The sequence below is a fragment of the Andrographis paniculata genome, unplaced genomic scaffold (genome assembly GCF_009805555.1).
Source record: "Andrographis paniculata isolate CXL003 unplaced genomic scaffold, ASM980555v1 Contig26END, whole genome shotgun sequence".
Classification (NCBI taxonomy): domain Eukaryota; kingdom Viridiplantae; phylum Streptophyta; class Magnoliopsida; order Lamiales; family Acanthaceae; genus Andrographis; species Andrographis paniculata.
This window is the reverse complement of record NW_026137557.1, coordinates 174985-202322: the sequence shown is the minus strand read 5'-3', so window position 1 is coordinate 202322 and position 27338 is coordinate 174985. Positions and strand designations below refer to the sequence as shown.

The 27338-nt window shown below is 40.9% G+C and overlaps 6 protein-coding genes across 10 annotated transcripts; 5 read left to right on the top strand and 1 right to left on the bottom strand.

Annotated features, from left to right (window-relative positions):
- The first annotated feature begins 2731 nt into the window (after positions 1-2731).
- Positions 2732-7152, top strand: LOC127246048 (protein STICHEL-like 2). 2 transcript variants are annotated; one of them, XM_051267234.1, is made up of 7 exons: positions 2732-3256; positions 3932-5415; positions 5490-5709; positions 5796-5978; positions 6068-6247; positions 6318-6835; positions 6927-7152. In XM_051267234.1, the coding sequence occupies exons 2-7, from the start codon at positions 3994-3996 to the stop codon at positions 6999-7001; spliced, it is 2598 nt and encodes an 865-aa protein (XP_051123191.1). In that variant the 5' UTR covers positions 2732-3256; positions 3932-3993; the 3' UTR covers positions 7002-7152. The 2 variants fall into 2 exon arrangements, with proteins under 2 accessions (XP_051123191.1, XP_051123192.1); XM_051267235.1 differs by lacking the exon at positions 2732-3256 and adding an exon at positions 3276-3643.
- Positions 7153-7455: 303 nt separating this feature from the next.
- LOC127246050 (MA3 DOMAIN-CONTAINING TRANSLATION REGULATORY FACTOR 1) lies at positions 7456-11793 on the top strand. 2 transcript variants are annotated; one of them, XM_051267239.1, is made up of 4 exons: positions 7456-7679; positions 7806-8108; positions 9531-9625; positions 9721-11793. In XM_051267239.1, the coding sequence occupies exons 2-4, from the start codon at positions 7829-7831 to the stop codon at positions 11500-11502; spliced, it is 2157 nt and encodes a 718-aa protein (XP_051123196.1). In that variant the 5' UTR covers positions 7456-7679; positions 7806-7828; the 3' UTR covers positions 11503-11793. The 2 variants fall into 2 exon arrangements, with proteins under 2 accessions (XP_051123196.1, XP_051123197.1); XM_051267240.1 differs by having other exon boundaries at positions 7456-7686.
- A 120-nt stretch (positions 11794-11913) lies between these two features.
- On the top strand, positions 11914-17491 carry LOC127246051 (uncharacterized). Its single transcript, XM_051267241.1, has 13 exons — positions 11914-12205; positions 13116-13332; positions 13669-13761; positions 13834-13935; positions 14111-14278; positions 14364-14452; positions 14732-14853; positions 15013-15194; positions 15425-15709; positions 15983-16130; positions 16211-16602; positions 16874-16928; positions 17016-17491. The coding sequence occupies exons 1-11, from the start codon at positions 12057-12059 to the stop codon at positions 16591-16593; spliced, it is 1938 nt and encodes a 645-aa protein (XP_051123198.1). The 5' UTR covers positions 11914-12056; the 3' UTR covers positions 16594-16602; positions 16874-16928; positions 17016-17491.
- Positions 17492-17996: 505 nt separating this feature from the next.
- Positions 17997-19270, top strand: LOC127246060 (uncharacterized). Its single transcript, XM_051267253.1, has one exon. It carries the CDS (start codon positions 18258-18260, stop codon positions 19017-19019), a length of 762 nt encoding a protein of 253 aa, XP_051123210.1. The 5' UTR covers positions 17997-18257; the 3' UTR covers positions 19020-19270.
- Positions 19271-19404: 134 nt separating this feature from the next.
- On the top strand, positions 19405-24114 carry LOC127246049 (ABC transporter G family member STR-like). 3 transcript variants are annotated; one of them, XR_007837594.1, is made up of 5 exons: positions 19405-21129; positions 21224-21403; positions 21496-21764; positions 21865-23644; positions 23729-24114. XR_007837594.1 is itself a non-coding variant. In XM_051267238.1 (5 exons), exons 2-5 carry the CDS (start codon positions 20677-20679, stop codon positions 23513-23515), a joined length of 2553 nt encoding a protein of 850 aa, XP_051123195.1. In that variant the 5' UTR covers positions 19405-20444; positions 20640-20676; the 3' UTR covers positions 23516-24114. The 3 variants fall into 3 exon arrangements, 2 of the variants coding, with proteins under 2 accessions (XP_051123195.1, XP_051123193.1); XM_051267238.1 differs by having other exon boundaries at positions 19405-20444; positions 20640-21129; positions 21865-24114; XM_051267236.1 differs by having other exon boundaries at positions 21865-24114.
- A 179-nt stretch (positions 24115-24293) lies between these two features.
- Positions 24294-27260, bottom strand: LOC127246056 (TPR repeat-containing thioredoxin TDX-like). Its single transcript, XM_051267245.1, has 10 exons — positions 26830-27260; positions 26710-26743; positions 26183-26314; positions 26015-26102; positions 25845-25925; positions 25657-25721; positions 25412-25552; positions 25184-25288; positions 24992-25022; positions 24294-24826 (listed from the first exon to the last, which is right to left on the bottom strand). The coding sequence occupies exons 1-10, from the start codon at positions 26937-26939 to the stop codon at positions 24474-24476; spliced, it is 1140 nt and encodes a 379-aa protein (XP_051123202.1). The 5' UTR covers positions 26940-27260; the 3' UTR covers positions 24294-24473.
- Between the last annotated feature and the right edge of the window lie 78 nt (positions 27261-27338).

Sequence of the window (27338 nt, the reverse complement as noted above, 5' to 3'; positions counted from 1 at the left end):
GATATGAATTTTTCGTTACTATGAGTAATTTTTATATTATTTGAATCTCTGTATCCGCAAAGTATATGTTTATTATTTTTTGTGTTCCACTTACAAAGAATTTGAGAATAAGAGAGTACGTATTTGATTTCACATAATATCGCAATTGAATATTTAAACACAAATACACCTACAGATTGCTTACGTAATTTAGTGTCATTTGTTGTACTTTTTTTTATTGGAATTTAAATATATCATTCATATATATACATATATTCTCCTCAATCAAAGGGAAAATGAAAACAAAAATTTAGGTAATGGAGAAGACAAATTAAAGTGGGGGGAGGGGGAGGGGGAGGGGGAGGGATGATCATGTGCTGAGTGGTGAGGTCACTTTCGTTAAAGCCTAAAGGTGACGGACTAACCAGGCAAGGCCACGTGTCATGGACACGTGGCGAGAGGAGAGAGGTGCCATCCAATCGCATTTGCATGTTATTGTTAGTCAAGGGGTGGCATTGCAGGTGATACGAATAAATTCGCATCTCTATAACGCTATCATTTATTGCGCCGAACTTTGCGCTTCACACACACTTATTTGACAGTTAGGGAATTATTATAATATTTTATATGATAACTAAAAATCGTTTGGATGTCTTTGTTTTTCTGAAAATAATAATATATTAATATTTTTAAAAAAATGCGTCCCTATTTTTGTTAGAATAAACTTACTTAAAATTATGGGCTTATTCTTCTATGGTTTCAAATTTAAATTTTCTCTCTCCATAATTTTATCATATTGGTCCAGTCAATTTATATACATATTTTATAATTGTAAATTTTTTTTTATAAAAAATAATTTCTATACTTGCGCAATATTATAAATATTGTCATTAAAAACATATGAGTTTAGAAGTATTAAAAAAAAAAACTTTTTATACTTCTTTTATTGTATATAATATTCCCTATTTCCATGAAGTTTATATTTATTTTTTTCGTATTGATATTTGAATATTAATTATTATATTAAAAAGTAGTATAAATTTTTAAAAAATGACAAAAAATTACTTATATTGCCTTATAATACTAATAAAATACTATTTATACAAAAAAAATATACAAATATAATAATATTTTTAATATTAAATATAGTAATGTAAAAAGTAAATATATATAAACTTATTAAATGGACGAATGAACTTATTAAAATTTTAAAATTTACTTGTGCAAAAGAATAAAGAGATAGTAGATGAAGAATAAAGAGATAGTAGATGAAGAGAATATAGAATATCACAATCAATTATTATTTATATATAAATAGAAACATAAATCTACAAAATAAAACATATTGGGTAGTTAAACCTTGAGGCCCATTACGTGGCCTACCAAAGGCCTGTAAATTATTGATGTTGTAATATTTGGGCTTCGTCACTATTTTGGTCCAATTATTTGTTACTACTGATTCCATGAGAAATGTAATACTATCATTTTGATCTTATATATTTTACACTAAATAATAATAATAATAATAATAATAATAATAATAATAATAATAACATTGTAGAAAAAAAAAAAAACAAAACAAAAATAAAGATAGCTATCCATTGATTATTATTATTTTGATGATACGATAATCTTCACTTGCTAATATTCGAATGCGAATCGAATAAACTCTAAATTAAATTGAATAAATTTACGGTCACACGTCCAACCCTTACAGCAACAGATCATTCCCTTACGGGACCTAATGATGACGTGATATTATTGAAATTTCAAGCCATAGGTACAGGCTAAACCTGAAACCCAATGTAATCTTTTATTTTTGTTCATATGAATTTAGTTGCTACAATATCAAATACATCTTGAAGAAAAAATCAAATTATTTTCCATTTGAGCAAAATTTACTCTTTCTTTTTATTTTTTTTTTTTCTGACAGTTGATTGAATTGTATTAAATGCAATGAGAGCAAAATGTGTGACTGACAACCATAACATAAAATAAAAAGTTGGGTACTACAGTGCATGCTCTCTTAAAATTTCTCATTTATGTATGTGTGACAAAAATAAAAATGTCTGATGGAAAAAAAAAAAAAAAAATTACATGATTTTACAACCATAAACACAAATTAAAATTAATTTATTGTTGATTATGCTATGCATAGCCTACCTCATTTTTTGTTTTTCTTGATAAAATAGATGGAAACTGGAATGATTCCAGCATTTATGTGTTCTTCTATTTATATATACTTGAATAAATTGATTATTTATTAATAATAAAAACAGCAACTGTGAAATGACTGAAAATTGTTTGCATTTACTATCAATAATAGAAAAATAATAAAAATAATTCATGGCAATAATGTTTAATGTTATGTCAAGTTACAAGAAATCGGTAACTTTTACTATCATTGAATTAAAAATTGAGATTTCCTTTTGATTATATTTAAAATAATACTAATAATAATAAATAAATAAATTATTGGAAACATAAAAAGCTGCAATTAATATTCTCAGAAGGACGATTCCCCGTAGCAGAGGGAGCGTGCATCCACGCGCCACCCACGGGCTAGTCTTTATTATTGAATGCAATTGGTTGCATTGACAGTGCGAAATTCCAAGACTACTCCTCTACGGAGTAAAGTCCAGCCCAGCCTGACCCGGGCCCGACCCGGCTGCAGTTTTCATGGGCGAATGGCCATCGCCATTGTCAATTTGCTATTCTCAAAAAAGGTCCAAAATGCCAAAAACAAACTCTGCAAAAGTGCAGAGTAAAAAACTGACAAATACACACGAGACAAGGGAATATCTGCAGGCAAAGCTGAAATCATCTTATCTGGAAGGGCTATACCCCATTGGGATTCACCGCTTTCTGTTCCAATTCAATCCGGAGGAAGAGGAACCAATGGAATGGATTAGAGAAGACTTAAAGATTAAACCCCCCATCCCCACCCCCACCCCCACATTCATCCATTCAATTCAATTGGGATCATGCGTTTCACTCTTCCTCATTTATTGCATTCGTCACATTGCCGAGGCAAGATGAGACGAATTTGACCACTGTTTTCCTTTCTCACTCTGCATCGACACTGTGGCTAGGGAGAGAGAGAGAGAGAGAGAGAGACGTTGGTTGTGCAATTGGAACAATAATAATAATAATAAACAGCAATCTTGCCTTGTGGGTCTTCCGGAATTATCGCTTCTGCCTTGAAAATTCTCGTGTGCCTTGCGGATTTCCATGGCAAATCAGACAACGTATCTGTAACTTCTTCTTCAATCCACAGGTTTTGTGTGTTTTTTCCCTTCCAACGTTTTCAAACTTGTCGTGTTTCCTGCCTTGTTTTGTACAATGGAGGGACTTGGATAGTAGAATACTGCTAGTGTGTGTATGGCTATGGCTGGAAGGAACTGAGCAAAATTCAATCTGCAATTTCTTTATTTTTTATCTGGGTTTACAGTTTCGAGAATTCTTTCTTTCTTTTTTTATTATGTATGTGTGTGTATATATATACATTGCCATATTTTGGAACTTGGAGGGAAGACGAAGATGGTTTTTCAACGTGGTGTGTTGAATTTATTTATTTATTATCTTTTGGGGTTGAAGTGATTCAAATGGAGGCTACAGTACTGTTGTTTTCAACGTTTGCTGTGTTGCTCTGCTGAAAAGGGAGGTACATTGTGCTCATCTTTTTGTACGTATGTCTGCCTTCACATTGCTTTTTGAGCTTTTGCCCTTTTGGTGAGTTTCAGGAGAAAAAACAAAAGGTTATTACAGAACATAGCTGCATTTTTTTCTTGCTTGCTTGCATTGCTTACTTCTTTTTCCTGTTTAGTTTTGTGTTGTTGTTTCTTGAATTTGTAGGGCCTAAGTTTTGATTTGCTGATAATTTGCTACTGGCTAGAACAAAATGGTTAAATTTTAATTGTAGAATGACTTTCTGGAATGTTGTTTTTCTCAGGTTTTGTGATTGTCAAAATGTGACTTGGTCTTCTGTTGGTTTGGTTTAGTTTAGTGATAGAAATGGACGGGCGCCGGCATTCTGTCGATGTTCCAATATCCAGGGCATTGGTAGCGCTTAGGAGAGTTAGGTCTTTACGTGATCCAGCTACGAATTCCTTGAGCAAACTGTCTGCCATGAACGATAATTTGGATTGGGAGACTAATTCACACAATGGGATCAATTTAGGATTTGGAAATGGCAGATGCAGCGGCAATGTTGATCAAGACTTGTGTTTTGGTTCGTCAAGACGTTGTTGTAGTTCGAAGCAAGTGTCTCCTGTGGTCTTGAAAGGGGCAGTAGGGGAGAAAAGCGTGCGCCCTCTTGACGTGGAAATGATGTTTCACGACAGAGGATCGCACGATGATGGATTCAGCTTTGGTGATTGCGCTGAAGGAGGGGGTTCTTGTAATGAGCTGGATGATGGTGATGTTTTGAGTCGTGCTGGAAGCCCTTACTCGACGGAAGATAAAGATTTGAAGGAGAAAGAATGCTCGAGGATTCGTGAAATGTTGTTGTACAGAAACAGTGACGCCGGTATGATGGAGTTTTGTCATCAAGGGTGTGGGATAAGCAGCTGCTGGTCGAAAACTATGAGGTTAAGAGACTCGAGTCTCCTTCCCGATGAGGAGCAGCCTCTTACATTAGGCAATGCAGATCATACACGAGTAGCTAGAACCAGCGCGGATTGGAAGATCAACGGCGAAGGAGTTAGTACTACGCTTGTAGAAAGCCCGAGAAGTTTCTGCCAAAAATTTACGCCGAAATCGTTTACTGAATTGGTTGGTCAGAAAACAGTGACGACATCTCTTGTGAACATAATCAACAATCGAAAGATAGCTTCTTTGTACCTCTTTCATGGCCCCCGTGGAACTGGAAAGACATCTGCTTCGAGGATATTTGCTGCTGCGATGAATTGTCTTTCCCGTGACGATGGCAGACCGTGTGGTTCATGTCGAGAGTGTGCCTCGTTCTTCTCTGGACGGTCTAGGGATGTTAAAGAGGTTGACTCGGTGAGAATTAACAGAAAAGAAAGGCGTCGATTGCTGATTAAGAATGCGAGAATCCCTCCGGTGATTTCTAGATTGAAGGTTTATATCGTGAACGAATGCCACCTGATGCTCAGGGAAGCTTGGGCAGATATACTGAATTGCCTTGAGGAGCTTCCCGAGCGAGTTGTCTTTATAATGACCACTCCTAACCTCGACAAGATTCCTTCTAGCGCAGTTTCGAAGTCTCTTGTGTTCCATTTTCAGAAGGTGAAACCGGTCGACATTGGCAACATGTTGGAGAGAATATGTCTTCAAGAAGGTCTTGATCATGATCCCGATGCTTTGAACTTCATAGCTGCAAAGTCGAACGGTTCGCTTCGAGATGCAGAGATGATGCTCGACCAGCTGAGTTTGCTAGGGAAGAAGATAACCATGTCACTAGTGTATGAAGTTGTAAGTATTAATCCATCCTTTCGACTTGTTTATTTGTTGGGATCTCGAGCCTAATTCGATGATTGTTGTTGCAGAATGGATTTGTTTCGAACGATGAACTGCTCGAATTACTGCATCTTGCATTGTCATCCGATGCGTCTAACACGGTTAAAAAGACCCGAGAGCTACTCGAATCAAGGATAGATCCTTTGCAGTTGACGTCGCAGCTGGCGAGCCTCATTATGGACATTCTTGCCGGAAAATGCCCGGAGGGCGTCTCTGAGGTCAGAAGGAAGCTTTTTGGCACAAATAATTGTATGTTTTGCTGTCCCTTGGTTTTACGACGTATTTGTTCTCTATCCGGTTGCTTTCTGTGCGAATAATTTTGTTCGTCGCCACAGCTGAAGCCGATTTGCAGCAACTGAGCTCTGCGCTGAATATACTCTTGCAAACTGAGAAACAGCTGCGGTTGTCGAAGAACCAGACAACATGGCTAACTGCAGCTCTTCTCCAGCTAAGCTCAACTGGATCGTCGTATGATGCAAGCAACGCCAGGTTGAGCGTGAGGACGTTAGAACCACAAGGTGAGAAAAGATTTCGAAAATGCTATTGCATTCGATCGCTATGTAAGATTATGTTGTTGCGCTTCTTGACCAAAGTTGTGTTTTTGTAGATGGTGATTTTCTCAGCACATCTTCGACGGGAGAGAGTTTTAAGCACCGTGAGGATGTTGAAACCGGGAAGGAAGAGCTGCAGTTGGTCTGGACGAGAGCTGCTGGAGTTTGCACTTCGAGTTCTTTCAGGAAGTTCTTACAGAAACATGGGAAATTGGTATCTGTTCGTCTCAATCAAGGTAACCAATCCTCTTTAATGGATCCCATACGTCACCTGTCGTCTGTGATTGAACCGGGCATTGTGTGCAGGTACAGCAGTGGTGGATTTGGAGTTTGATCGCCTTGAGTACGTGTCGAAAGCTGAAAAATCATGGAAAACGATTGCTGGTGCGCTCCAATGCATGCTCGGCTACAACGTCGAGCTAAGAATAAACCTTGCGGCAAACAAACCCAAAGGGTTCAAGAAGGCGCCGTACTTGATCAGGCTCTTCAACTGCTCGCGCAGAGTGAATTTGAGGCAGAATCTTTCAGCAGAGTGTGGGAGCAATGCTTGGGAGAACTCAGATGCAAATGCAACTCCGGCGACACGCGACAAGCCCATCGAGATGTGTTCTTCTGAGTGTGTGTCGTCTGGAACGAAGGACCTCTTCAAGACCATCCGGAGCAACGAAGGGAATGCTTTAAGCATCGGAGCCAGCACTCCTGGAGGGCCATTTCTTTCAAACAGCGTCGATCCATTCGACCGGAGAATCGATGAAGATGGCCTGAGTTCGAAGGAGCTGTCGAGGTTCGAGTGCTGGCGAAACGCCGTGTTCCCATTCCGGAAGGTAATGTTAGGATCTTGATCCGATCTGGCGATGGTTTGTTTTTGCATTGATCTGGTTTGATGAATTGTTTGGGTTTTGTGTTGTTTCTCAGGCATGGCAGCTGAGGAATGAGCAGAGGAATGAGCAGCTGATGGATTATGCCCTGCATTGTGCTTCTGCAAACTAACAATTCTTTTACATAGTAGCAACTACTGATATGTATGGAAAGAGACTCTGATCAATTCAGCAAAATGTGTGTTGATTTATCCTCTACTGTTTTCAATGGATTATGGATTTTGTAAAAACAGCGTTGTTTGTATTATACTATTGTTGTTATTGCCAACCGTTAATTTATTTGTTGTGTGCATTGTAATAATGCTAGTATAGAGATCCGGGGGGTATTCTTGTCATTTTAACACAGCGAAACCCTAACCGCACGCACGGCTCGCCGCGGGGTCTGTAGAAGCGATTCTGGGAGGAATTGTAGGGCACTGCAGGGGATGGCACCGGAGAGGAGGGTGTAGAGGAAAGAAACCCGCTTTAATCGCAAAAGCCACGTGGATACCCTATGCAGGTGATGACGTGTACAAGTAACCGCAGCCTCCCTATTTATTCGCTTCGTTCTCATCCAAATCATTTCTCTCTTTGTCTCTCTCTCTCTCTCTCTCCCCAACAGCACAGAAAGAGTGAGAGTGCCAAGCGCGGTTGGTTAAGTGATTCGATCGGAGAGCGAGCAGACGCGCAGTCGAGTTCGTTCGTGAAGTGCTTCAAGGATCGGAGTCTCGATTGGTTCGATAATCGGTACATCCTGTCTTGGCTCGAGATCCGAGCCAAGAACAGAGGAGTTTTGCCAGACTCGTGAGAGGTAATAGGTGTGAAATCGAGTAGCTTGTGTCGTAAGTATATATCAAGGTGTTGGATTTTACTCAATTTGAAATGAATCGCGGTGTGTTTTTCTGTGTGTTTGTTATTTTGTTGTTTGAGACGATAGGGTTTTATTGAGAAGGGAGGAATATGGCTAGCAGCGAGGGCTTTCTCACGGAGGAGCAGAGGGAGACGATGAAGATAGCTTCGCAGAATATGGAGGTGACGCCGTCATTGATGTTGTCGTCGTCGCCGAAATCCCCCCGGCCCAGGTCTCCCGGTCAGAAATCTCCCGGACAGAACTTGTCGTTTCTGTCGGAGCACCACCACGTCAAGGCCCCGGGTGGAGGACATTCGGCTGCAGTTGGGGGCGTGGCGGTCAGGCATGTTCGCCGTTCCCACTCTGGAAAATTTATCAGAGTTAAGAAGGGTAAGAACTTAAAGGAATTCATTTTGATTAATTTAGTCAATTTGGTATGTAGTTTTTTGATATTGTGGACCGCAGGATGATACTACGCAGTAGTGTTTTCTAGTGTAGGGATTGGCTTGGTATAGGCTTGGATGCCTTTATCGAGTCAGAAACTGTCCACGATGTTGCTTCCGCTAACATCACTATAATATCTTCCTGAGATTTGGTTTTTTGCTAAGCAGTGGGTGAAAGATGAATGGTGTTGGATCATTTACGACTTGATGGTTTATGCTCTTTGTAACATTTAACTAACTGGAATAAAGGATTTGCTGTTTGGATTTGCTTTTGTTGCTTGAACTTAGTAGTGTTATAGCAGTCTACCAATTTAATCACGGAAAGAAGCATTTTAGCTTCCATTCAATTTCTATGTCCTTAACCATGGGCTTTATAATACTGAATTGTTAGGTGCGCATCATATGATGCATAAGGAATAGATGCTAAGCAACTGCAGGATAGTGTTGGATGTCTACCTTCTGAATGAAGCATTTGATATCTGCCTGGAACAAAAATAATCCCTGCTTTCTTTGTATATAAATGCCCTTAAAAATGCTGACTAGCTCCCATTTTGATAACTATAGGAGCACCACCAATGGAGTAGTTTATCAAGAAGGGTTGATAATAGATCAGGCAAAGACGGAACTGCAGAAGATACATTGAGTTATTTCAGTTGAATATTTTCAAGCAAACTTGGGTTGGGTTATCTGGATGCTCTACTCATTGTGATTTGTATATAAGAAAATGCTTCTAAACCTAAACACACAGAAGGAATGTCAATCTCTAAATAGGTTACTGGTATCTCAGGTTCATTTAAAGGAACTATCTAGTGCACGGAACTAAAGTAGCCTAAATCCTGATATCATAATTTACTATGAAATGCTGCTATTTGTGATCTATCATGCTCGTTAATCATTCTAACCATGGTGGGGTGCATCTGCAGTTAATATGCACATTTACATCCACTCATTTAAGCTACTCGATCAACAATGTACCTGCTGAGCGATTGAACAGAAAGTTTCAGTTAGGCTTTGTGTATTAAATGGGTGCCTTGTGCATAGTGCCTAATCATTTGACCACTAGGATCTAGTGAATATATATTTTTTATTCTCTATTCTTTCAGCGCACACTAGTTATAATTCCATGCCGATTGGTCAGTTAGTTATAGTGCCCTGAGAGACACCCTTAGGTCATAAGAAATCAATGAATTTATTGTTTTTAACTTTTATGTCTATGAGCTTTGAGATTGTGCTCCAAACCATAATTTGTCGTTTGTCTTGTAAATCAGTTTGTTTAGTTGCGAAGTAAGAGGTATGTTTTTATGTTTGAAGCTTTTGTCGTTATTCACATTCCATATTGAATGTTTGTGCATATATCTGATTGATATAGATGGAGCTGGCGGTAAAGGCACGTGGGGCAAACTACTTGACACTGGTGGTGAATCTTGTCTTGACCGAAATGATCCCAACTATGACAGTGGTGAGGTAATTGTGCATATAATAACCTATTTCTTCTTTTGCCTATATTTAAGATCTTTCCGTTGATTCATTCTATAATTCTCACTCCGTTAATTGAATAGGATCCTTATGAGCTTATTGGATCAACTGTATCCGATCCTTTGGATGAATACAAGAAAGCAGTCGCATCCCTAATTGAAGAGTACTTTTCCACCGGTGATGTAGAAGTAGCTGCTTCTGATCTTAGAGAACTAGGATCAAGCGAGTATCATCCTTACTTCATCAAGCGCATTATCTCCATGGCCATGGACAGACACAACAAAGAGAAGGAGATGACTTCAGTTCTGCTATCTGCTTTGTATGCTGATGTTATTAATGCTGCCCAGATTAGTCGGGGCTTTTTCATGCTGCTTGAATCTGCCGATGACCTGGCTGTGGACATACTGGATGCTGTTGATGTCATTGCTCTATTTCTTGCTCGAGCAGTGGTTGATGACATTCTAGCCCCAGCTTTCATCACGAGAGCCAAAAAAATGCTTCCAGAAACATCCAAAGGATATCAGGTTTTGCAAATTGCTGAGAAAAGCTATCTCTCCGCCCCGCATCATGCAGAGCTGGTTGAACGACGGTGGGGCGGTAGTACTCACCTCACTGTTGATGAGGTGAAGAAAAAAATTGCTGATCTCTTGAAAGAGTATGTTGAAAGTGGAGATACTTCCGAGGCCTGCAGATGCATCAGACAGTTGGGTGTTTCCTTTTTCCATCATGAAGTTGTGAAAAAGGCCTTGGTTCTAGCAATGGAGATTCGAACTGCAGAGCCCCTCATCATGAAACTACTGAAGGAATCAGCAGATGAGGGACTGATAAGTTCGAGTCAAATGGTGAAAGGTTTCTCTCGATTAGCAGAGAGCCTGGATGATCTAGCGCTCGATATCCCTTCTGCCAAAACAATGTATCAGACCATTGTTTCCCAGGCAATATCTGAAGGATGGCTTGATGCATCCTATGGGAAATCTTCTGGCGAGGATGGCGAGAAACCAGACAAGAATGAAGAAAAGCTGAGGCGCTACAAGAAAGAAGTTGTTGCCATTATCAACGAATATTTCCTCTCGGATGATATCCCTGAACTGATTAGAAGTCTTGAAGACCTAGATATGCCTGAATACAATCCAATTTTCCTCAAAAAGGTCATAACGCTAGCCATGGACAAGAAAAACCGAGAAAAAGAAATGGCGTCAGTTCTCCTATCCGCACTCCATATAGAGATATTCTCGACCGACGATATAGTCAATGGTTTTGTTATGCTATTGGAATGCGCAGAAGACACTGCTCTTGACATTCTAGATGCATCCACCGAGCTTGCCTTCTTCCTGGCGAGAGCTGTTGTAGATGACGTCCTTGCTCCCCTCAACTTGGACGAGATCGGCGGTATGCTGCTGCCAAATTGCAGCGGTACTGAAACTGTGAGTCTGGCCCGGTCCCTCATAGGCGCGCGGCATGCCGGGGAGAGGATCCTGAGGTGCTGGGGCGGTGGCACCGGGTGGGCTGTGGAGGATGCCAAGGACAAGGTCCAGAAGCTTCTCGAGGAATACGAGAGCGGGGGAGTGGTGAGCGAAGCCTGCCAATGCATCCGGGATCTGGGCATGCCGTTCTTCAATCACGAGGTGGTGAAGAAAGCGCTGGTGATGGCGATGGAGAAGAAGAACGACATGAGGATGCTGGAGTTGCTGCAGGAATGCTTCGGCGAGGGGCTCATCACCATCAACCAGATGACGAAAGGCCTGAGCAGGATCAAAGATGGGCTGGACGATCTCGCACTTGATATCCCCAACGCCAAAGAGAAGTTCGACGTTTACGTAGACTATGCGCGCAAGCACGGCTGGCTCCTGCCGTCGTTCGGCTAGGCTAGACACTAGGCTAGGACAGGACTCAACTCCCGCCGCCGTCGTCGTCGTTGTTTGTCTTTTGGCCGTCTGCCCTCTTGTGGGGTGGTTGGCTTGTTTTCTTTCTTCCTCAATACCTCCCCTCCCATGTCTCTCATATATCCATCCTAAGGACTTGTTCTTTTCCCCAGAAGATATATGTAATGTGTTGGCCATTTTATGTGTGTGAAACGTTTTCTCTGTGTCTGTCATGTACAAATTATTAATCTTCATTTGCTTTTGAATTAGAATTACTACTGCTGCTTTGTTTTATTCTTTGATCTGTTTGAGTCCAATTTTGTTCAGTTTTTATGGCAGATATTTTTGCCGCATCTTAGAAAATTGTGCAAAATATAACCATTTTTGTGTAAAATTGGTTGCTATTGTTGTTATTTAGTTGTAGTATTATCTTATTGTTAGCATTCTTTGTTAGTCCTCCTCGTATTTTATAGAAATATATATTTAAATAAATAAATAAAGAAAAAGGAATAAAGAGGAGATTGAGCGGAGCGTTGCGGTGGGTGACCTACGGGGGGATGTCTCAACCGCAACCTTCCGCCGCCGATGCCTCGGCCAAGATGCAGCAGTCGAGGCCGATTGTTCTGGCCGACCTCAACGTTGACCCGCCGGAAATGGACGCATGCGTTTTCTCTTCTTCCTCCTCCTCGCCGATTCCAGTTTCCAGGTGAGTTCGCCGCTCTCGTTACTGCTTGCGAGTGTCTTAAGTGAAAACTCCCCTTCGTTCATTGTGACTTGTTTGTATTTGGTTCATTCGGTTAATTAAAAGTTTGGGAATTCGTATTTAAGCAGTTCTGGGTTACACCTATAGATACAATGGCTGCTCATCTTGAACAAGGAGACTAATTTTGAGACAAGTAAATATCTGCAGTAGGCTGTTCTTGGGGAAAATTTTCCGCGCAAGGAATTATTTTAATAATTTCGGGTTCTTGAATTGCTTCTTGAGTGTGGATCGATCATGATGAAGACAGTGGTATTTAGTTTTTCTAAATGACAGTGTGGGGGAAAGGAACCTAAGAAATTGATTTTTGCTCGGACGACTTTGGATTGTGAGAAAGATTGAACTTTTGGATTTATTTAGTGTTGCGCGTTATTTGTCTTATTCAATTAGGAAATTTGGTTTTTTTTTGTTCTTTTTGTTTTGTGCGAGTTCTCCAAGCATTATATGCAAGGAAGTATTCAGACTATGTACCTATATTTTCCATACATTATGCTGTGTAAAAGAATAAATAGTTGGAATTTGCTCAAGTGATAAATGATAAACACTGCTTGAATGTATCTTGATCAGTCTCTGTCCATGCCAACAACATTTTCTTAATCTTAATTCTCTTTTCCTTAGCTTCATTTCCGATTTCTGTTGTTTCCTTGCATTCCCACATTTTCTTTGTTAGTGTATCAGTAAATCAAACTGAATAACTGCAACAATAACCTTTTGAGTTCTGCCTACCTTATTTGCCAAGTCAAATCAGGTAGTCAATTGATACGGAGGAAATAACATTTAATGCTGCGTTTCCTTTCGCTAAGAATCTAGTAAAAGGTGCCTCTTTTATTGATTCCCAAACATATTGGTTTTCTAGGACAAATGTTGATGAGACTATTCTAGAAAAAGTGGGTTCTGTGGGAAAAGATGCTGAGACATTGGATGTTGAGGCTTCGCAGCCCAAGAAAGTTGCGAAGATCCGATCAAAATCATGTAAGTTGGAGTATCCCCCTGACTGCAATGGAGCTGATGTAGATGACCAAACTAATCAAGGGGGCAGTTCTCGTGAGGACAAAGTCAGCAGTCTCAAAACTGTGAGTTTTTTTGTCTTCACATATTTGACATAGTGTTGTATCACATTCTAACAAAGAACATCAAGAAAATAAAAGAAACAAGAAATACACACTCAGAAACATTACTTGTTTTGTTTGTTTCTTGGAATATGTTATATATAAGCAGCTTGATTTGAATGAGCTTAAGATGTGGATTGAAGAGTTTCTTGTTTCTCTTGGGTTTATAATGATTAGTTATATTCCGATTGAAAGGAGAGACTAACAAATTCTTGACAAAGTAGAAGGCTCATCCTTGCCTTACCTGAGTTGGCTGTTTATGAGCACTGAGCAGCATGCTTACAAAACATATGTTTTCAGGGTTTGATACATGTAGCTCGAAAGATGCCAAAAAATATGCATGCCCATTTCATACTTGGCTTGATGTACCAGAGAATGGGTCAACCTCAGAAGGTACACATTTTCTCATGCTTATTTGTCATGTTTATTCTGTTGATGGCATTTGCTTTATGCCAATGACTGTAGGCAATTTTGGCATATGAAAAAGCCGCAGAGATATTGCTACGCTCCGAAGAAGAAATTGACCGACCAGATTTGCTCTCTGTGGTGCAGCTTCACCATGCACAGGTTATGCTGAATGTGATAAGCGTTCTAAAGTTTTGTTTTCTGGCCACATAAGCAATATTTTTTTTTTGTACTGTTCCAAGAAGTAATATGCTGTCACATGATTGTGTAATCAGGTATGAGTATGATATCTTTTTCTGTTTGCTGATTTCTGTTTGTTGTTCTATTTCATGTGCAGTGTATACTGTTAGAAAGCTTGGAGAATTGTAACTCAGATAAAGAACTGGAACCCCAGGAGCTTGATGAAGTTTGTTCCAAGCTTAGGGAGTCCATTGAGTTAGATGTTAGACAGGCTTCTGTTTGGAACACACTAGGTTCAATACTTATTCGAACTGGCCGCTTGCAGGTGCAAATAGAAATAGTTTCTTCATTAAAAATTGCAAAAACTTTTATCTAGTCAGTGATCTAACATGGCTTCTGGTCTTCCATAGAGTGCTATATCATTATATTCTTCTTTGCTGGAAATTGTCCCTGACAACTTGGATGGCCTTGGAAACCTTGGAGTTGCTTATTTCCAAAGGTAAAGAGGTTCTATACAATTCAGTGATAGAAAAAGTCTAAATTTGTAGCTTTGATGATGATGAAAAAGCATTCAACTTGGTTTTGATGACTGCTAGCGTGATAACTATTTTCCCTGTAGTGATTTAAAATTTTAAGAGATTTTCGATATAATACAGTCTCTAGACTTAAGTTGCTAACAACAATTAAACAACATTTGTGCCTCAAAACTGTTTTGCGTACATAGTTCTCTTTGTTTATTTAGTTGCTAACTTGACTATTTTAATAACTCGTGCTCCAGTGGATGTTTGGAACTTTCAGAGAAGTGTTTCCAAACTTTGTTACTGAAAGATCAGAATCATCCTGCAGCTTTAATCAACTATGCTGCCCTACTTTTGTGTAAATGTGGTTCTGTTATTGCAGGTATCACTTAAATCTAACAGAAGTTAGGCTGTCAAAATTTTGTTTCATATGGATATTTCTGTAGATGTGGTCCATTATCAATGTTATTAAGGGAGCCCAAGCATCTACTTAAATCCCTTTTTGACAGTGTTATCATTGAATCCAAATCTGCAATGATAGGTGCTGGAGCTAATGCTGATAGTGGGACTTATTCCAATCAAGTTGTGGCTGCTAATGTTGCTAGAGAGTGTTTATCAGCAGCTGCCAAAGCCTATCCTCGAGCAGCCCATATCTGGACAAATTTGGCCAATGCATATTACTTGATTGGTGATCATAAAACTTCCAATAAGTGCTTGGAAAAGGTACCTCAATTCATTACGTCTAAGAATGCAAATTATAAGTTATAAGTCTCTCATCTTTATAAATGGTCTTCCTCGATGGATAAAAAACTACCATTTTATAGTTCCTGCTAAGTCACATGTATTTTGCAGATAAATGTAGCTTTATCCTTTACTACACCTGTCCTCTTTAGTGTGAAATGGCTGTTAAACATCTTGTTTTCACAGTCGTAAGTATTTATTTTATTCTGTAGGCTGGGAAACTGGATCCAAATTGTTTGGCCACACGATATGCAGTTGGAGTTCACCGAATTAGAGATGCTGAAAGGTCCCAGAATCCTGATGAGCAGCTTATTTGGGCAGGAAATGAGATGGCTTCTGTAATAAGAGAAGGAGATTCCATCCTCTCAGAGCCACTAATAGCATGGTCAGGTCTTGCAACGGCCCACAAGGCTCAACATGAGATTGCAGCAGTATTTGAGATTGATCCAAAGGAATTACATGAAGTTAAAGAGCGTGCTATGTGTAGTCTAAAGCAGGTTAGTTATCTGAACAACATCTTCATTTCTGAAGGTTATTCAAAACAAAATGAATTTTTGTGGTCAAACAAAGTATAAATCATAAAGTAAGTATATTAAACCGGTGTTTAGGATGAAATCTTATGCAGATTGGGTCTTTTGTCTAGTGTAATTGATATTTAGTGCATTCTCGAGTCTCACATCGTTTGTGAGGTCACTTGGGCTGTGAATTCAGTGTTGGAGAGATGAACGTTCAGTAGAAACTTAGTGCTAATACACAGTTGTCGAAATTAGGCAGTAGGAGAAGATCCTGATGATGCTGTGCAGTGGCATCAATTCGGCCTTCATTGTCTTTGTACACAGCAGCTCAAACTGTCTCAGACATATCTCAAGGCAGCAGTGTCTCGTCAGAAGGACTGTGTCTACGGGTGGTCCAATCTTGGTAATCACAATTGCTAAGTATCCACAGAACTTTTAAGTGGTTAATGTTTCCTTCCTTGGTTGATTTCATTGCCTCACCAGGTATCTCACTTCAACTTCTGGAGGAATCTTCTCAAGCAGAAGAAGTATATAAGCATGCGCTGTCTTTAGCTACAGCACAACAGGCACATTCTATTTTCTCAAACCTAGGGAATTTCTATCGGCAGTTGAGGAAATATGAAAATGCAAAGGCAATGTTTAGTAAAGCTCTTGAACTGCAGCCTGGTTATGCTCCAGCATATAATAATCTTGGTCTCGTGTTTGTAGCCGAGGGTCGTTTTGAAGAAGCTAAGTTCTGCTTTAACAAGGCGATTGAATCGGATCCATTCTTGGATGCAGCTAAATCTAACATAATAAAAGTTGCTAGCAGGTGCAAAACTGATACAAGTTTGCATTCAGGTTTCATGTTTGATTCAATGAAGTGAAAATTCAAGGTAAAATCTGGTCCTCCATTATAGAAGTAAATTGAGATACCTTTCTATTTGAAATTATCCATGCTGTCATATTCCTGGCATACAATACTAAAACCTATCAAGTGTCATAACATAAATAATTGAGTAGCTTTCTCTTTTCCTGGATGTCCCACTCCTTGGGCTGTAAATTGTAACAATGCACTAGGATTACTTGTAATAGCTTTTTTTCTGAACTACCACGACATGTCTTGAATGCTTTGTTGTTGAATCTCTCACCCTTTTTCTCCCGTAGGTCTAAAGTAAGGTTAATGGGGATGGACATGCACTGATCATCAACGACAAAGCAGGTTGGAATGCTACAACTAACTCTTTAGGCTAATCTAGTTGTTCTATTTTCTTGCATTGAGCCATTTTGGGATTTCTACGAAATGCAGGAAGAGAATTAATGAGTTAAGGGTCAAAGTGGGTCGCTGTGTTGTGTCTTCTTCAGCATCCATAAGTTCCTTATGTGAATAGTGGTAGCACGATTCCATTTCCCTTTGGCGGCGTGGTGTATTCTGATGAACAGCCAGGTCCCAGCTGCTCCTCCCATCCCAGCAGCATCTCTGCCTGCCATGTTTTTGTGAAGAATGTTGATTGAGAGGATGAAATGTACTTGTTGTATTTTGGGGTTGAAAGTTGGTTAACACAAATTGGCAATTGTTGGGCAAGGAAGGAAGCAGCAATGTTGTTGGAAGACTAGACTGGCCACCAGCAGCAGTGCAGTTGACATAATAGGATTCTAGAGTCAACCCGTTGGGACTAGACTAATAAATGTTGTAATTTGTGAAAAAGATGGGAAAAGATGGATGGATGGATGATGATGACTCTTGGTTTGTTCTTGGAAGTAGTCTCTTTCGATGTGCTGCTACTGCCCACTGACTCATTGTGCAATCAAATTTCATTCCCAAAATGATTCAAGTCATGTCATGTCATGTGGGGAGAGAGACAAATCAACATACTTAGATAAAGAAAGCCTGATTCTTGAATCCTAAGTTAAAACAGTAGGAGTGGCCGGATCATATCAGATCGATCATGGGAAAACAAACCCCAGCTGGTTTTCTTGACAAATCCCATTCCATGTCGAGGAAATTACACGACAAAGAAACATATAAGGAAAGCCTGATATTCTTGAACCTTGAGTTAATAAAGAGTATGTGTGAGTATGGATATGCATTGCTCGAATGGCCCATAATAGGAGAGGATCGGATCGTTCATGGGAAAACAAACCCCCAGCTGGTTTTCTCGACAAAAAAATTCCATTCCATGTCGAGTAAATTACAACTTGTAGTAATAATAATCATAATAAATTACTTACACGAATCCATAAAAATAAGGACGGGGACGATCAATCTCAGATTTCTTTCTTTCTTTCTTTCTTCTCATCTTCCCCACTGTGTTTCTCTCTCTGTAACTTTTCTCTCCTCTGGACTGGACTTTCGTGGCTATAAATACAATTCCCACAACACTATTACAATAATAATATTATTATATTATTATCCAATTATTCGTTTTGGGTCGCTTTCCTTTTTCTTTCATTTCCTTTCATGCGTTTTGCTTTCTTGATGTTATCGACAACCCCTTTTGTCCAATTTTTCTGAAACCCTAGTCCCTCATCGATGCATGGTACATGAAAAATGGAATCAAATTCTTCTTCTTCTTCTAAACTGCCCGTAATCGTCAGACCCTTCGTGCTCTTCGTCTTTATCTCCCTCCTCTTCGTCGCCTTCCTCTCTTTCTCCTTCTCCTTCTCTTTCCAGACCAAAAAGACCTTCAACAACAATTTCTCGTCGGAGGAGAATCTTCCGGCGGATATCCGGATCCGGCCCGGGTACTCGTCGTACGACGCGTACCTGGAGCGGCAGCTGAACAAGACCCTCAACCCGAAGCTCCGGCAAATCTGGACGACCCGCGATTGGGATCGCAAGGTGAGGGTCTTCGCCGGATTCTTCGCGGACCTGAAGCAGAGGGGGCTCCTGTCGAACGGGTCCAAGTCGCTCTGCATCGGGGCCCGGGTCGGGCAGGAGGTGGCGGCCCTGAAGCGGGTCGGGGTGTCGGACTCGGTGGGGATGGATCTGGTGCCGTCGCCGCCGCTGGTGGTGAAGGGGGACTTCCACCGGCAGCCGTTCGGGGACGAGACGTTCGATTTCGAGTTCTCGAACGTGTTCGACCACGCGCTGTACCCGCGGAAGTTCGTGGGGGAGATCGAGCGGACGCTCAGGGGGGGCGGGGTGTGCGTGCTGCACGTGCTGCTGTCGCGGCGGGCGGATAAGTACTCGGCGAATGATCTGTACAGTGTGGAGCCGTTGAAGGAGCTGTTCCGGAGATCGGCGCTGGTTCAGGTGAGGAAGATCGATGGGTTTGGGTTGGACACAGAGGTGGTTTTCAGGAAACGATGACACTGGGAAGAACTTGGTTTCGATTTGATTTGATTTGCTGTCTCTCTGTCTGTCTGTCTGTCTGTCTGTCTTCTTCTTCTTCGATTCAGTTCCTTCCCTTACACTTGGTTTTTTTTGACAAATTGATTGATTGATTGATTGTATACAAAATTGTATTCAATATTGATTACTAGTTGATTGATTGCTTGCTTGTATCATCAGAATTAAATGAAGAAAGAAAGAAATATCCATAGTTGATTTTTTGTTCATTACCTTACATTGTTGATCTTGAGAAAGGGTCATCTGTAGATGAGGATCAGATGAAGGATTGAAAAGAAAGAAAGATTGATACTTGATTGCATGTTTCTATTTAATTCTTGAACTTGAAAAAGTCTTGTCTTTTTTGATCTGTGATGGTAGATGTAGATGTAGTATTTGCAGCAATAATACAGCTCTATATTGGAACACACGCACACACATTAATTGAACTTGGTACTTATGCTGGCATAGCTGGCGAGGGAGAAGTGAAGAATCAATGGAGTGGGTAATTAATTAGTTAATGCCAGTTGGAGCGGATGGATTGAATGAGAGAGAGAGAGAGAGGGGTGTTGATGAGATGAGAAACCAGCTGTGTTGATGGGAAACCAGTTGGAGCGGATAAGGAAGGTAGACTGCGGAGCAATGGGAAAAGCCACCTCACCCCATCCATCAAATAACCATGATAATAATAATAATGGAAAAGAACAAAAAGGGAGAGGAGAGGAGAGTCGAGTCGAGTCTTGTCTATCCTATGATTGAAGTTAGTTGTTAATTAATCTGAAATGCAATTCATGGTGGAGGACAGAGTGAGAGAGTGTGGTTGATTTATTAGATACAATTTTCTCAGGGGGGAGACTGACTGGAATTGGAATTGGTAGAATTGGATTGATTGATTGATTGATTATGCAAGTATTATATGTATCCATTCATTCATCCACCCCAATTAATTACTGTACAATATAATAGGTGTAATTAATGTCAACTCTGTCTGTCTGTCTGTCTGTCTGTATCCCTGTTGTGTTGCGGGGAGTTAATATTGAATAGCCTTTTTCACCCTGCCACTGCTCACAAACACTTGATTCATCACAAGTACAAATACGAATACAAATAAACAGATAAATGTCTGTGGCCGGCCATGCATATGCATATCCATCTTTCTTCTAGTTTGTTTCACCCTCTTTCTTGTCTTCTTCTACTTCACTTCCGATAATACCCATATGGATATTATTATTATTAAGAAAGAAAGAAAGAAAGCAAGAAAGAATGAATGAATGATCCTTTCTTGTAGTTTACACTGACAAAACGCACACCACCGAATCAATCAAAATACAAGACACAGACAAAGAAGAAGAAGAAGAAGAAGAAGAGCAGCTGCAATACCAAGGCCCCATCATCGGCGACTCCAATGTCTGCCATTCGTCCTCTCTCTCTCTCTCTCTCTCTCTCTCTCTCTCTCTCTCTCTCTCTCCTCCTCCCTCTTCTCTCCCATCCTTCAAAAACCCTTCTTTTTTCCTCTCCTTTTCTTTTCTGTTCCTTTAATTAAAGCCCTCAAATCAGTTCCTTCTGGCATGCCTCATCTCCATTCCTTGCTTCCTTCTCCAGAGCTTCATTGACTGATTCGTTCAAAATTGGACTGGACATGGAGAAGAAGACCAAGTCGGGCAGATATAACAATACCAACAACAACAACAACAATCATACTAACAATAATAATAATAATAATAAGAGGCGTGCGGACCCGAATCGAAGCCTGGAAACGCTCTTGGTTTTGGACAAAAATGTTAAAGGGCAGAAAACCACCACCACTGCCGCCGCCACCCAGCAGCCGACGAGAAAGCTGATCCCCGGGCACGGCCTCGAATTCAACAACTTATCCTACAGTGTACTGAAGAAACACAAGTCGAAAGACGGTGGTGCCTGGATCAACAAGGAAATCTACCTTCTCAACGACATCTCCGGGCAGGCGATGCGCGGCGAGATCTTCGCCATTATGGGGCCCAGCGGAGCCGGGAAATCCACTTTCCTCGACGCCTTGGCCGGCCGGATTGCGCAGGGGAGCCTCCAAGGCTCTGTCAGAATCGACGGCAAGCAAGTAAGCGATAAGTAGTATAATTCAGATCGAGAACTCTCGACTATGCATGTCCTTCCTTGATCAATAAGTATCGATGCGATGCTATGATATGCAGGTGACGACGAGTTACATGAAGATGATCTCATCGTACGTTATGCAAGACGACCAGCTCTTCCCCATGCTCACCGTCTTCGAGACCTTCATGTTCGCTGCAGAAGTGCGGCTTCCTCCTTCCGTCTCCACGCTCGACAAGAAGAAGCGAGTCATCGACCTTCTCGACCAGCTCGGCTTGACTGTAAGAACATGCACTTCTTCTTCATCTTTATCCTCTATTTAACAACTTCGACTTCAGCTTGTCTGTATGTTCTGCTGCTGCTGCTGCTGCAGAGTGCAACGCACACGTACATCGGCAACGAAGGCACGAGAGGGGTCTCCGGAGGAGAAAGGAGAAGGGTCTCAATCGGCATCGACATCATACACAAACCATCGCTCCTGTTTCTCGACGAGCCCACCTCAGGACTCGATTCCACCAGCGCCTTCAGCGTCGTCGAGAAGGTCAAGGACATCGCCAAGGGCGGCAGCATCGTCTTGATGACGATCCACCAGCCCTCCTTCAGGATTCAGATGCTCCTCGACCGTATCACTGTCCTCGCAAGGTTTACGATACGATAAGATACAATCATCTTTGTCTTTTTCTTTATTTTCCTTCTTTCAGCATATGTAAAACACATAATTGGTGTCCAAATTCTACTGCAGAGGTAGACTGATATACCTGGGGAGCCCAGCCGATCTCCCGGCCTACCTTTCCGGATTTCAGAGGCCGGTTCCGGAAGGCGAAAACCCGACAGAGTATCTCCTTGATGTCATCAAAGAGTACGACGAATCCACTGTAGGACTCGATCCGCTTGTTCTGTATCAGCGCGATGGGATCAAGCCGGATCAAGTGGCTAGAACTCCAGTTCCAAAAGGGCCGAGAAGGCCTAAAACTCCGATGATGACTCCTCAGGGAAGGAGTCCATGGATGAAGCATATAAGCCTTCGCAGCACTCAGTTCTCCAACGGAAACATGAATGCTCGAGCAGACTCACGATCAGGACAGTTCGATTCCAACGATGATGATGATGATGACGAAGAAGAATTCGATGCCTCCCTGGAACGGAAAAGCAGCAGAACAACACGGACACATGTGAGCTTCCAGAGCGGAGTCTACAACCAGCGTTTAGCTTCTCACTTCTACAGAGACTTCTCTACGTGGATCTATCAGGGTGTCACAGGGACACCTCGCCGGCCTCCGACGTGGACTCCGGTGAGAACTCCGACGCAAACTCCTGGAAAAACACCGATGTCTAGTTCAAGAAGCTACTTTGCTCCACCCCCGCGTGCAGTGAGGTATCAGACTCCAGTCTTTAGCCCGGCAACTGATTCGAATACGCAGTCTTTTGAGGAGTTCACCGTAGCAGAAGAAGTGCTCGATGAGCCTGAGAACAGGAAAAAATTTGCCAATCCATGGCTTCGAGAAGTGGCAGTTCTGTCGTGGAGAACTGGGCTGAATGTGATACGAACGCCGGAGCTTTTCTTGTCCAGAGAGATTGTACTCACTGTCATGGCACTGGTGCTGTCATCTCTGTTCAAGAATCTCCATGGACATGACTTCAAAACGATCAACAAGCTTCTGAATTTCTACATATTCGCCATATGCCTTGTGTTCTTCTCTTCCAACGATGCTGTCCCGACATTCATCCAAGAGAGGTTTATCTTCATCCGCGAGACATCCCACAATGCGTATCGAGCTTCTTCTTATGTCGTCTCCTCTCTGTTAGTGTACCTCCCGTTTTTCGCAATCCAGGGGTTCACATTTGCAGCAATCACGAGGTACATACTCCGACTGCACAGCAGCATCGTATACTTCTGGTTGATCCTCTATGCTTCGCTCATAACAACGAATGCCTATGTGATGCTCGTGAGCGCGATGGTGCCGAGTTACATCACTGGTTATGCGGTAGTGATCGCCACGACAGCTCTCTTTTTCTTGACGTGTGGATTTTTCTTGAAGTCATCGAAAATCCCGATTTACTGGAAATGGCTGCACTATATATCTGCAATCAAATATCCTTTCGAGGCGCTGCTGATAAGTGAATTCAAAGGCACAAGGTGTTACAAAGGCAAACCTGAAGAACTCACACCGGGGCCTCTGGGAGACATCAGAATCAGCCAACTGCACAACACATCGATCACCGAGCTCAAACCAGACTGCATGTTGATTGGGGAAGATATATTGTTCACCATGGGCATCCATAAGATAGAGAGTATTTGGGTTGATATAGGCATTCTGCTGGCATGGGGTGTTCTTTATCGACTCTTCTTCTACGTCGTTCTCAGGTTTTACTCCAAGAATGTGAGAAAATGAAGCATCAATTGCCAGTGCATTACTTACTCTTTTCAATCTAAATGTCTGCAACTATTCAAATAGATATGGCTGTACTTGTTTGGTTCAAAGAGTTACCTCAAAGGCAAGATTGAGCTCCCAGGCGCAAAGGTAAGAATCAGTTTTGATTCCAACAACTTTCAGATTCTTCACGACGAAATGAATTGTTCTTCTGATGTAACATGTTTTAAGCAGAGGCCAAAGAAACAACATCAACTTCATTACCAATTTTTGTAATAGACTTGTAACGTTCTGCACCTGCATCTGTTACTGCCTGCTTGCCCTTGAACCCCCGAGCAGTGGCTGCGCCTGTGCGGTTCGTCTGCATTTCTTTATAGCATGATTCTCATCACAACATGATTTGGACATGATAATAAACATTTAGGCTTATACAATCTAATGCTGCTGAGAGAAAAGACAAAATGATCTGTGGAAAAACCTGCTAAGTGTTCATATAAAAAGCCATGGATTGGATGTGATCATCCATGACAAAATTCCATTGATCAACTATGAAAACAAGGTCATTTCACATACAAATTGCTCGTGCTTGAAAAACATATTGGCTTATACATAGATTCTTAAATAATCAGAAAACAAACCTCTGGCGCAACGTAGCACGCCAGTTTCTGCAACTTTTAGTGTGATCCAATTTGAACTCAGACAAATGGCACTGTAAGATGGCAAAGCATAGCACCATATGGTTCGATAAAATCATGCTTCTACATCTAGATGCCTTTCTTCACATTTTCTCATCAGCCCATCAATCTCAATCTCTCCGGATAAGTTTTATTGATACAAAATTTGTTCTCATGACTTATTTTAACAAGCACTGCAATACATTGCTTACAAAAACCAATAGGAATACATGAACAGTAGTTTTTTTGCATTACATGGAGGAAATTTCATTGCAGGCTTTTGCAAACACTAAATCAAGAGTGAATCAATCTGCAGTGCAGTGAAAAAACTGCCGAGCATGCTGGGAAACCTTATTTCCGATCATGCTTATGTCAGTACTAATCACTCTATCAATTTCCTTGCCATTTCTCAGGAAAAAGAAGCTAGGAATTGCAGCAATTTTCCACTCTGCTGCCACTTCCATCACCTGCTCGATGTCGAGTTTTAAGAACATGACTTTTGAGAATTCTCCAGCTAAGTCTGTGATCACTGGTGAAATGTAACGACAGGGGCCACACCATTTTGCAGTGAAATAGATAACTGCAAGACATGGTATCTTTGAGATGAAGTCCAGCTTATCTTTTAAGACACTAGCAGAACGAATCTCAATCACTTCTCCTGTAAAAAAAATAAAGAAAACATACAAGCAGAAACAGAGAAATTAATTATACTCGTACGTAAAATAAATAACAAGGAAGCAGACATATATCAAGCTCCCTTAATAAAAAGGATAGCTAAGAAATATAATAATTGAATAAAGTAGCAAGAGTACCCAAAACATACCATATTTATATATGGAGGCAGCTTCAGAATTCTGTAACAATTTCAAAAGAAATTTCAGTTCCAAAGCAGGGAAGTGTGAGGACAGAGCAACACATGCAGGATTAATGAACATACAAATCATAATTCAAAGAAGAAGAAGTCGAAGAAGAGATAATACGAATGTAGCATTAATAAGCATATCTGGGACCTGACCTCATGCATCTGACGTTTGGGCTCAATCTTTTTCAACTCCTTCCCTTTTCTCCTTCGTTCATACTTCTGGCGATGCTCTTTGATCTTTTCTGTGTTCGTTTCAACCTGAAATTACAGATAAAGATGCAAGGCACCTAACCTCTACATTTTTCAAAAATTGAATCTCAACATCTTAAACAGCCAAAATTTTTTTGAAAAGGATGAGTAACGAGAATGATGTGAAATTACCTTCTTGAGCATCAAGTCAATCTCATCGTCAAAATCTAGTTTTGAAGCCATATGTAAATCAGTAGCTGCCTCTTCCCATAGGCCTAGCATTGCTCTTGCCATCCCCCGTGCCTTATATCCTTTTGCAGAGTCAAGATTGATCTAAAACATAACATTTCCCACACGTCATTTGGTACAGAGAAAAGAACTACTTAAGCAAGCATCACAATTACGTTTCCTCAAAGCCTGACATAAAATTTTATTACCTGTAAAGCTGCATCAGCATCTCGGATTGCAGCATTTGGTTTCTTTAACTTGACAAAAACACTTGCTGCCAGATAAATATACATTTTAGATCAACATGATGACTATGGAATGATAAAGAAACTATAATATTACATACGGAACCATGACACAAGTCATATCAACTTGTAACATGTACTTCCACAGTCACCTCTGTCTGCATATAATATTGCTGACTTAGGGTTCAACATGATCGCTTCCGTAAGATGTTCTGTGGCGTCCTGAAACTTACCTAAAGCAATGGTCATGACACAGACATTATCTCTCCAAGAAATAGATTGCACAAACTATTAATCAAACAAACTCCAAAAAGGGAAGCACCATTGGCAACTGCATCCATGGCTTTAGCTCTGGAGCACTGAGCAGCTTCTTGATTTTCTTCAGTTATTCTGATGGAAGGGTCACCCATCTGCAATGATAAAGAAAACAAACACATGCATAAGATGCAGAAACCATGGGACTTTGTTCGTCAATTTTTCCAGTTATCACCTTTTGTGGAGGATCATTGTCGGGCTCCACCACATCCGAACTATCCAACTCGAGAGTATCCCCATTAGATACACCGAATCCCAATTTATCCTGCTTCTTCTTCAATTGATCATCATCCTCCTCAGCTCTACCCTGAACAAGTCAAGATCAAATGATGCCCCCATAATTTCTAGAAGCTACACCACCAATATTTTTTAAGCTCATTGAGAATGAATAGATAGACCTCACTCGAGTAGAGCGTTGGTTTTCATTATTTGGGAGCAGTGAGTTATTAAGTTCAGTTTTATGATGCCTAGTGATGATCATTTGAAGGGATGATTTGAACTCCATTGTCAGCACCATAACAAGTTATGGTAGAATCTTTTACCTGTGGTGTTTACAGACCACATTCTACCATTCCATTTAGAATCTAAGAACTGATACACACAATGCTTCCAGGAAGAAAGAAGGGAACTTGAGCAAACGGGCTCAATCAATTCCGGCATAAGAACCATTAAAGAAAGCAAAACTTGATGCTTAGGGCTTACCGATTTCCCAAAGACTGGAACTTGAGCACCCAAGCTGAAACCAACCAGAGCTCATTTTACAGCAAACCACAAAACCATGCTCCAAAATCAGATAATGAGAAAATCTGTAGCAATCCAAACCTGAGGAGAAAGTGCTTGAAGAAGGCAAGAGGCGGTGTATGCAAAACAGAAGGGTTTCTTCTGCAGTGTTCCACCATTCCTTTCAGTTCTTCAATGCTCCGCGCATCCATTCCACGCTTGTTTTGATTTCAGTCGCCACCCCTTCCTCTTTGTCGGAATCAGCGCGCCACATATACGTCGACGGGTTCTTTGTCTTGTTCTATAAATATGGGCATAATTTGGGTCAGTGGTGGGGTGGGCCTTGATCGGCCATGGTAAATAAACCGGGCCGGGTTTGGGCTTCTGAAACAAAAATGCTCATTACACAAAGCTCCCAACTTTATTGTTTTGTTCATCAGTTTTTATCAATTGATATTCACAATTGCTGATGCATCCATGTAAGAATCAATTTTCACTCTTTCAGAGTTGATACTAAGGATCAGAATCCGCCTTAACAATATTTATACACACTATAATGTAATACTATCAACCAATACAAGAGAGCTAAAAATACAATCCTTAATGAAAAA

Coding starts and splice junctions, on each gene's coding strand:
- LOC127246048 (XM_051267234.1), top strand. CDS start 3,994: ATGGACGGGCGCCGGCATTCTGTCGATGTTCCAATATCCAGGGCATTG. Junction 5,416..5,489: donor TGTCACTAGTGTATGAAGTT/GTAAGTATTAAT, acceptor TTGTTGTTGCAG/AATGGATTTGTTTCGAACGA. Junction 6,836..6,926: donor CCGTGTTCCCATTCCGGAAG/GTAATGTTAGGA, acceptor GTTGTTTCTCAG/GCATGGCAGCTGAGGAATGA.
- LOC127246050 (XM_051267239.1), top strand. CDS start 7,829: ATGGCTAGCAGCGAGGGCTTTCTCACGGAGGAGCAGAGGGAGACGATG. Junction 8,109..9,530: donor ATTTATCAGAGTTAAGAAGG/GTAAGAACTTAA, acceptor TGATTGATATAG/ATGGAGCTGGCGGTAAAGGC. Junction 9,626..9,720: donor CCAACTATGACAGTGGTGAG/GTAATTGTGCAT, acceptor TTAATTGAATAG/GATCCTTATGAGCTTATTGG.
- LOC127246051 (XM_051267241.1), top strand. CDS start 12,057: ATGTCTCAACCGCAACCTTCCGCCGCCGATGCCTCGGCCAAGATGCAG. Junction 12,206..13,115: donor TCGCCGATTCCAGTTTCCAG/GTGAGTTCGCCG, acceptor TTGGTTTTCTAG/GACAAATGTTGATGAGACTA. Junction 13,936..14,110: donor TGCAGCTTCACCATGCACAG/GTTATGCTGAAT, acceptor TTTCATGTGCAG/TGTATACTGTTAGAAAGCTT.
- LOC127246060 (XM_051267253.1), top strand. CDS start 18,258: ATGGAATCAAATTCTTCTTCTTCTTCTAAACTGCCCGTAATCGTCAGA.
- LOC127246049 (XM_051267238.1), top strand. CDS start 20,677: ATGGAGAAGAAGACCAAGTCGGGCAGATATAACAATACCAACAACAAC. Junction 21,404..21,495: donor TCGACCAGCTCGGCTTGACT/GTAAGAACATGC, acceptor CTGCTGCTGCAG/AGTGCAACGCACACGTACAT. Junction 21,765..21,864: donor CGTATCACTGTCCTCGCAAG/GTTTACGATACG, acceptor ATTCTACTGCAG/AGGTAGACTGATATACCTGG.
- LOC127246056 (XM_051267245.1), bottom strand. CDS start 26,939: ATGGATGCGCGGAGCATTGAAGAACTGAAAGGAATGGTGGAACACTGC. Junction 25,722..25,844: donor AATATTATATGCAGACAGAG/GTGACTGTGGAA, acceptor TTTATCTGGCAG/CAAGTGTTTTTGTCAAGTTA. Junction 25,553..25,656: donor ATGCTGATGCAGCTTTACAG/GTAATAAAATTT, acceptor GTTATGTTTTAG/ATCAATCTTGACTCTGCAAA.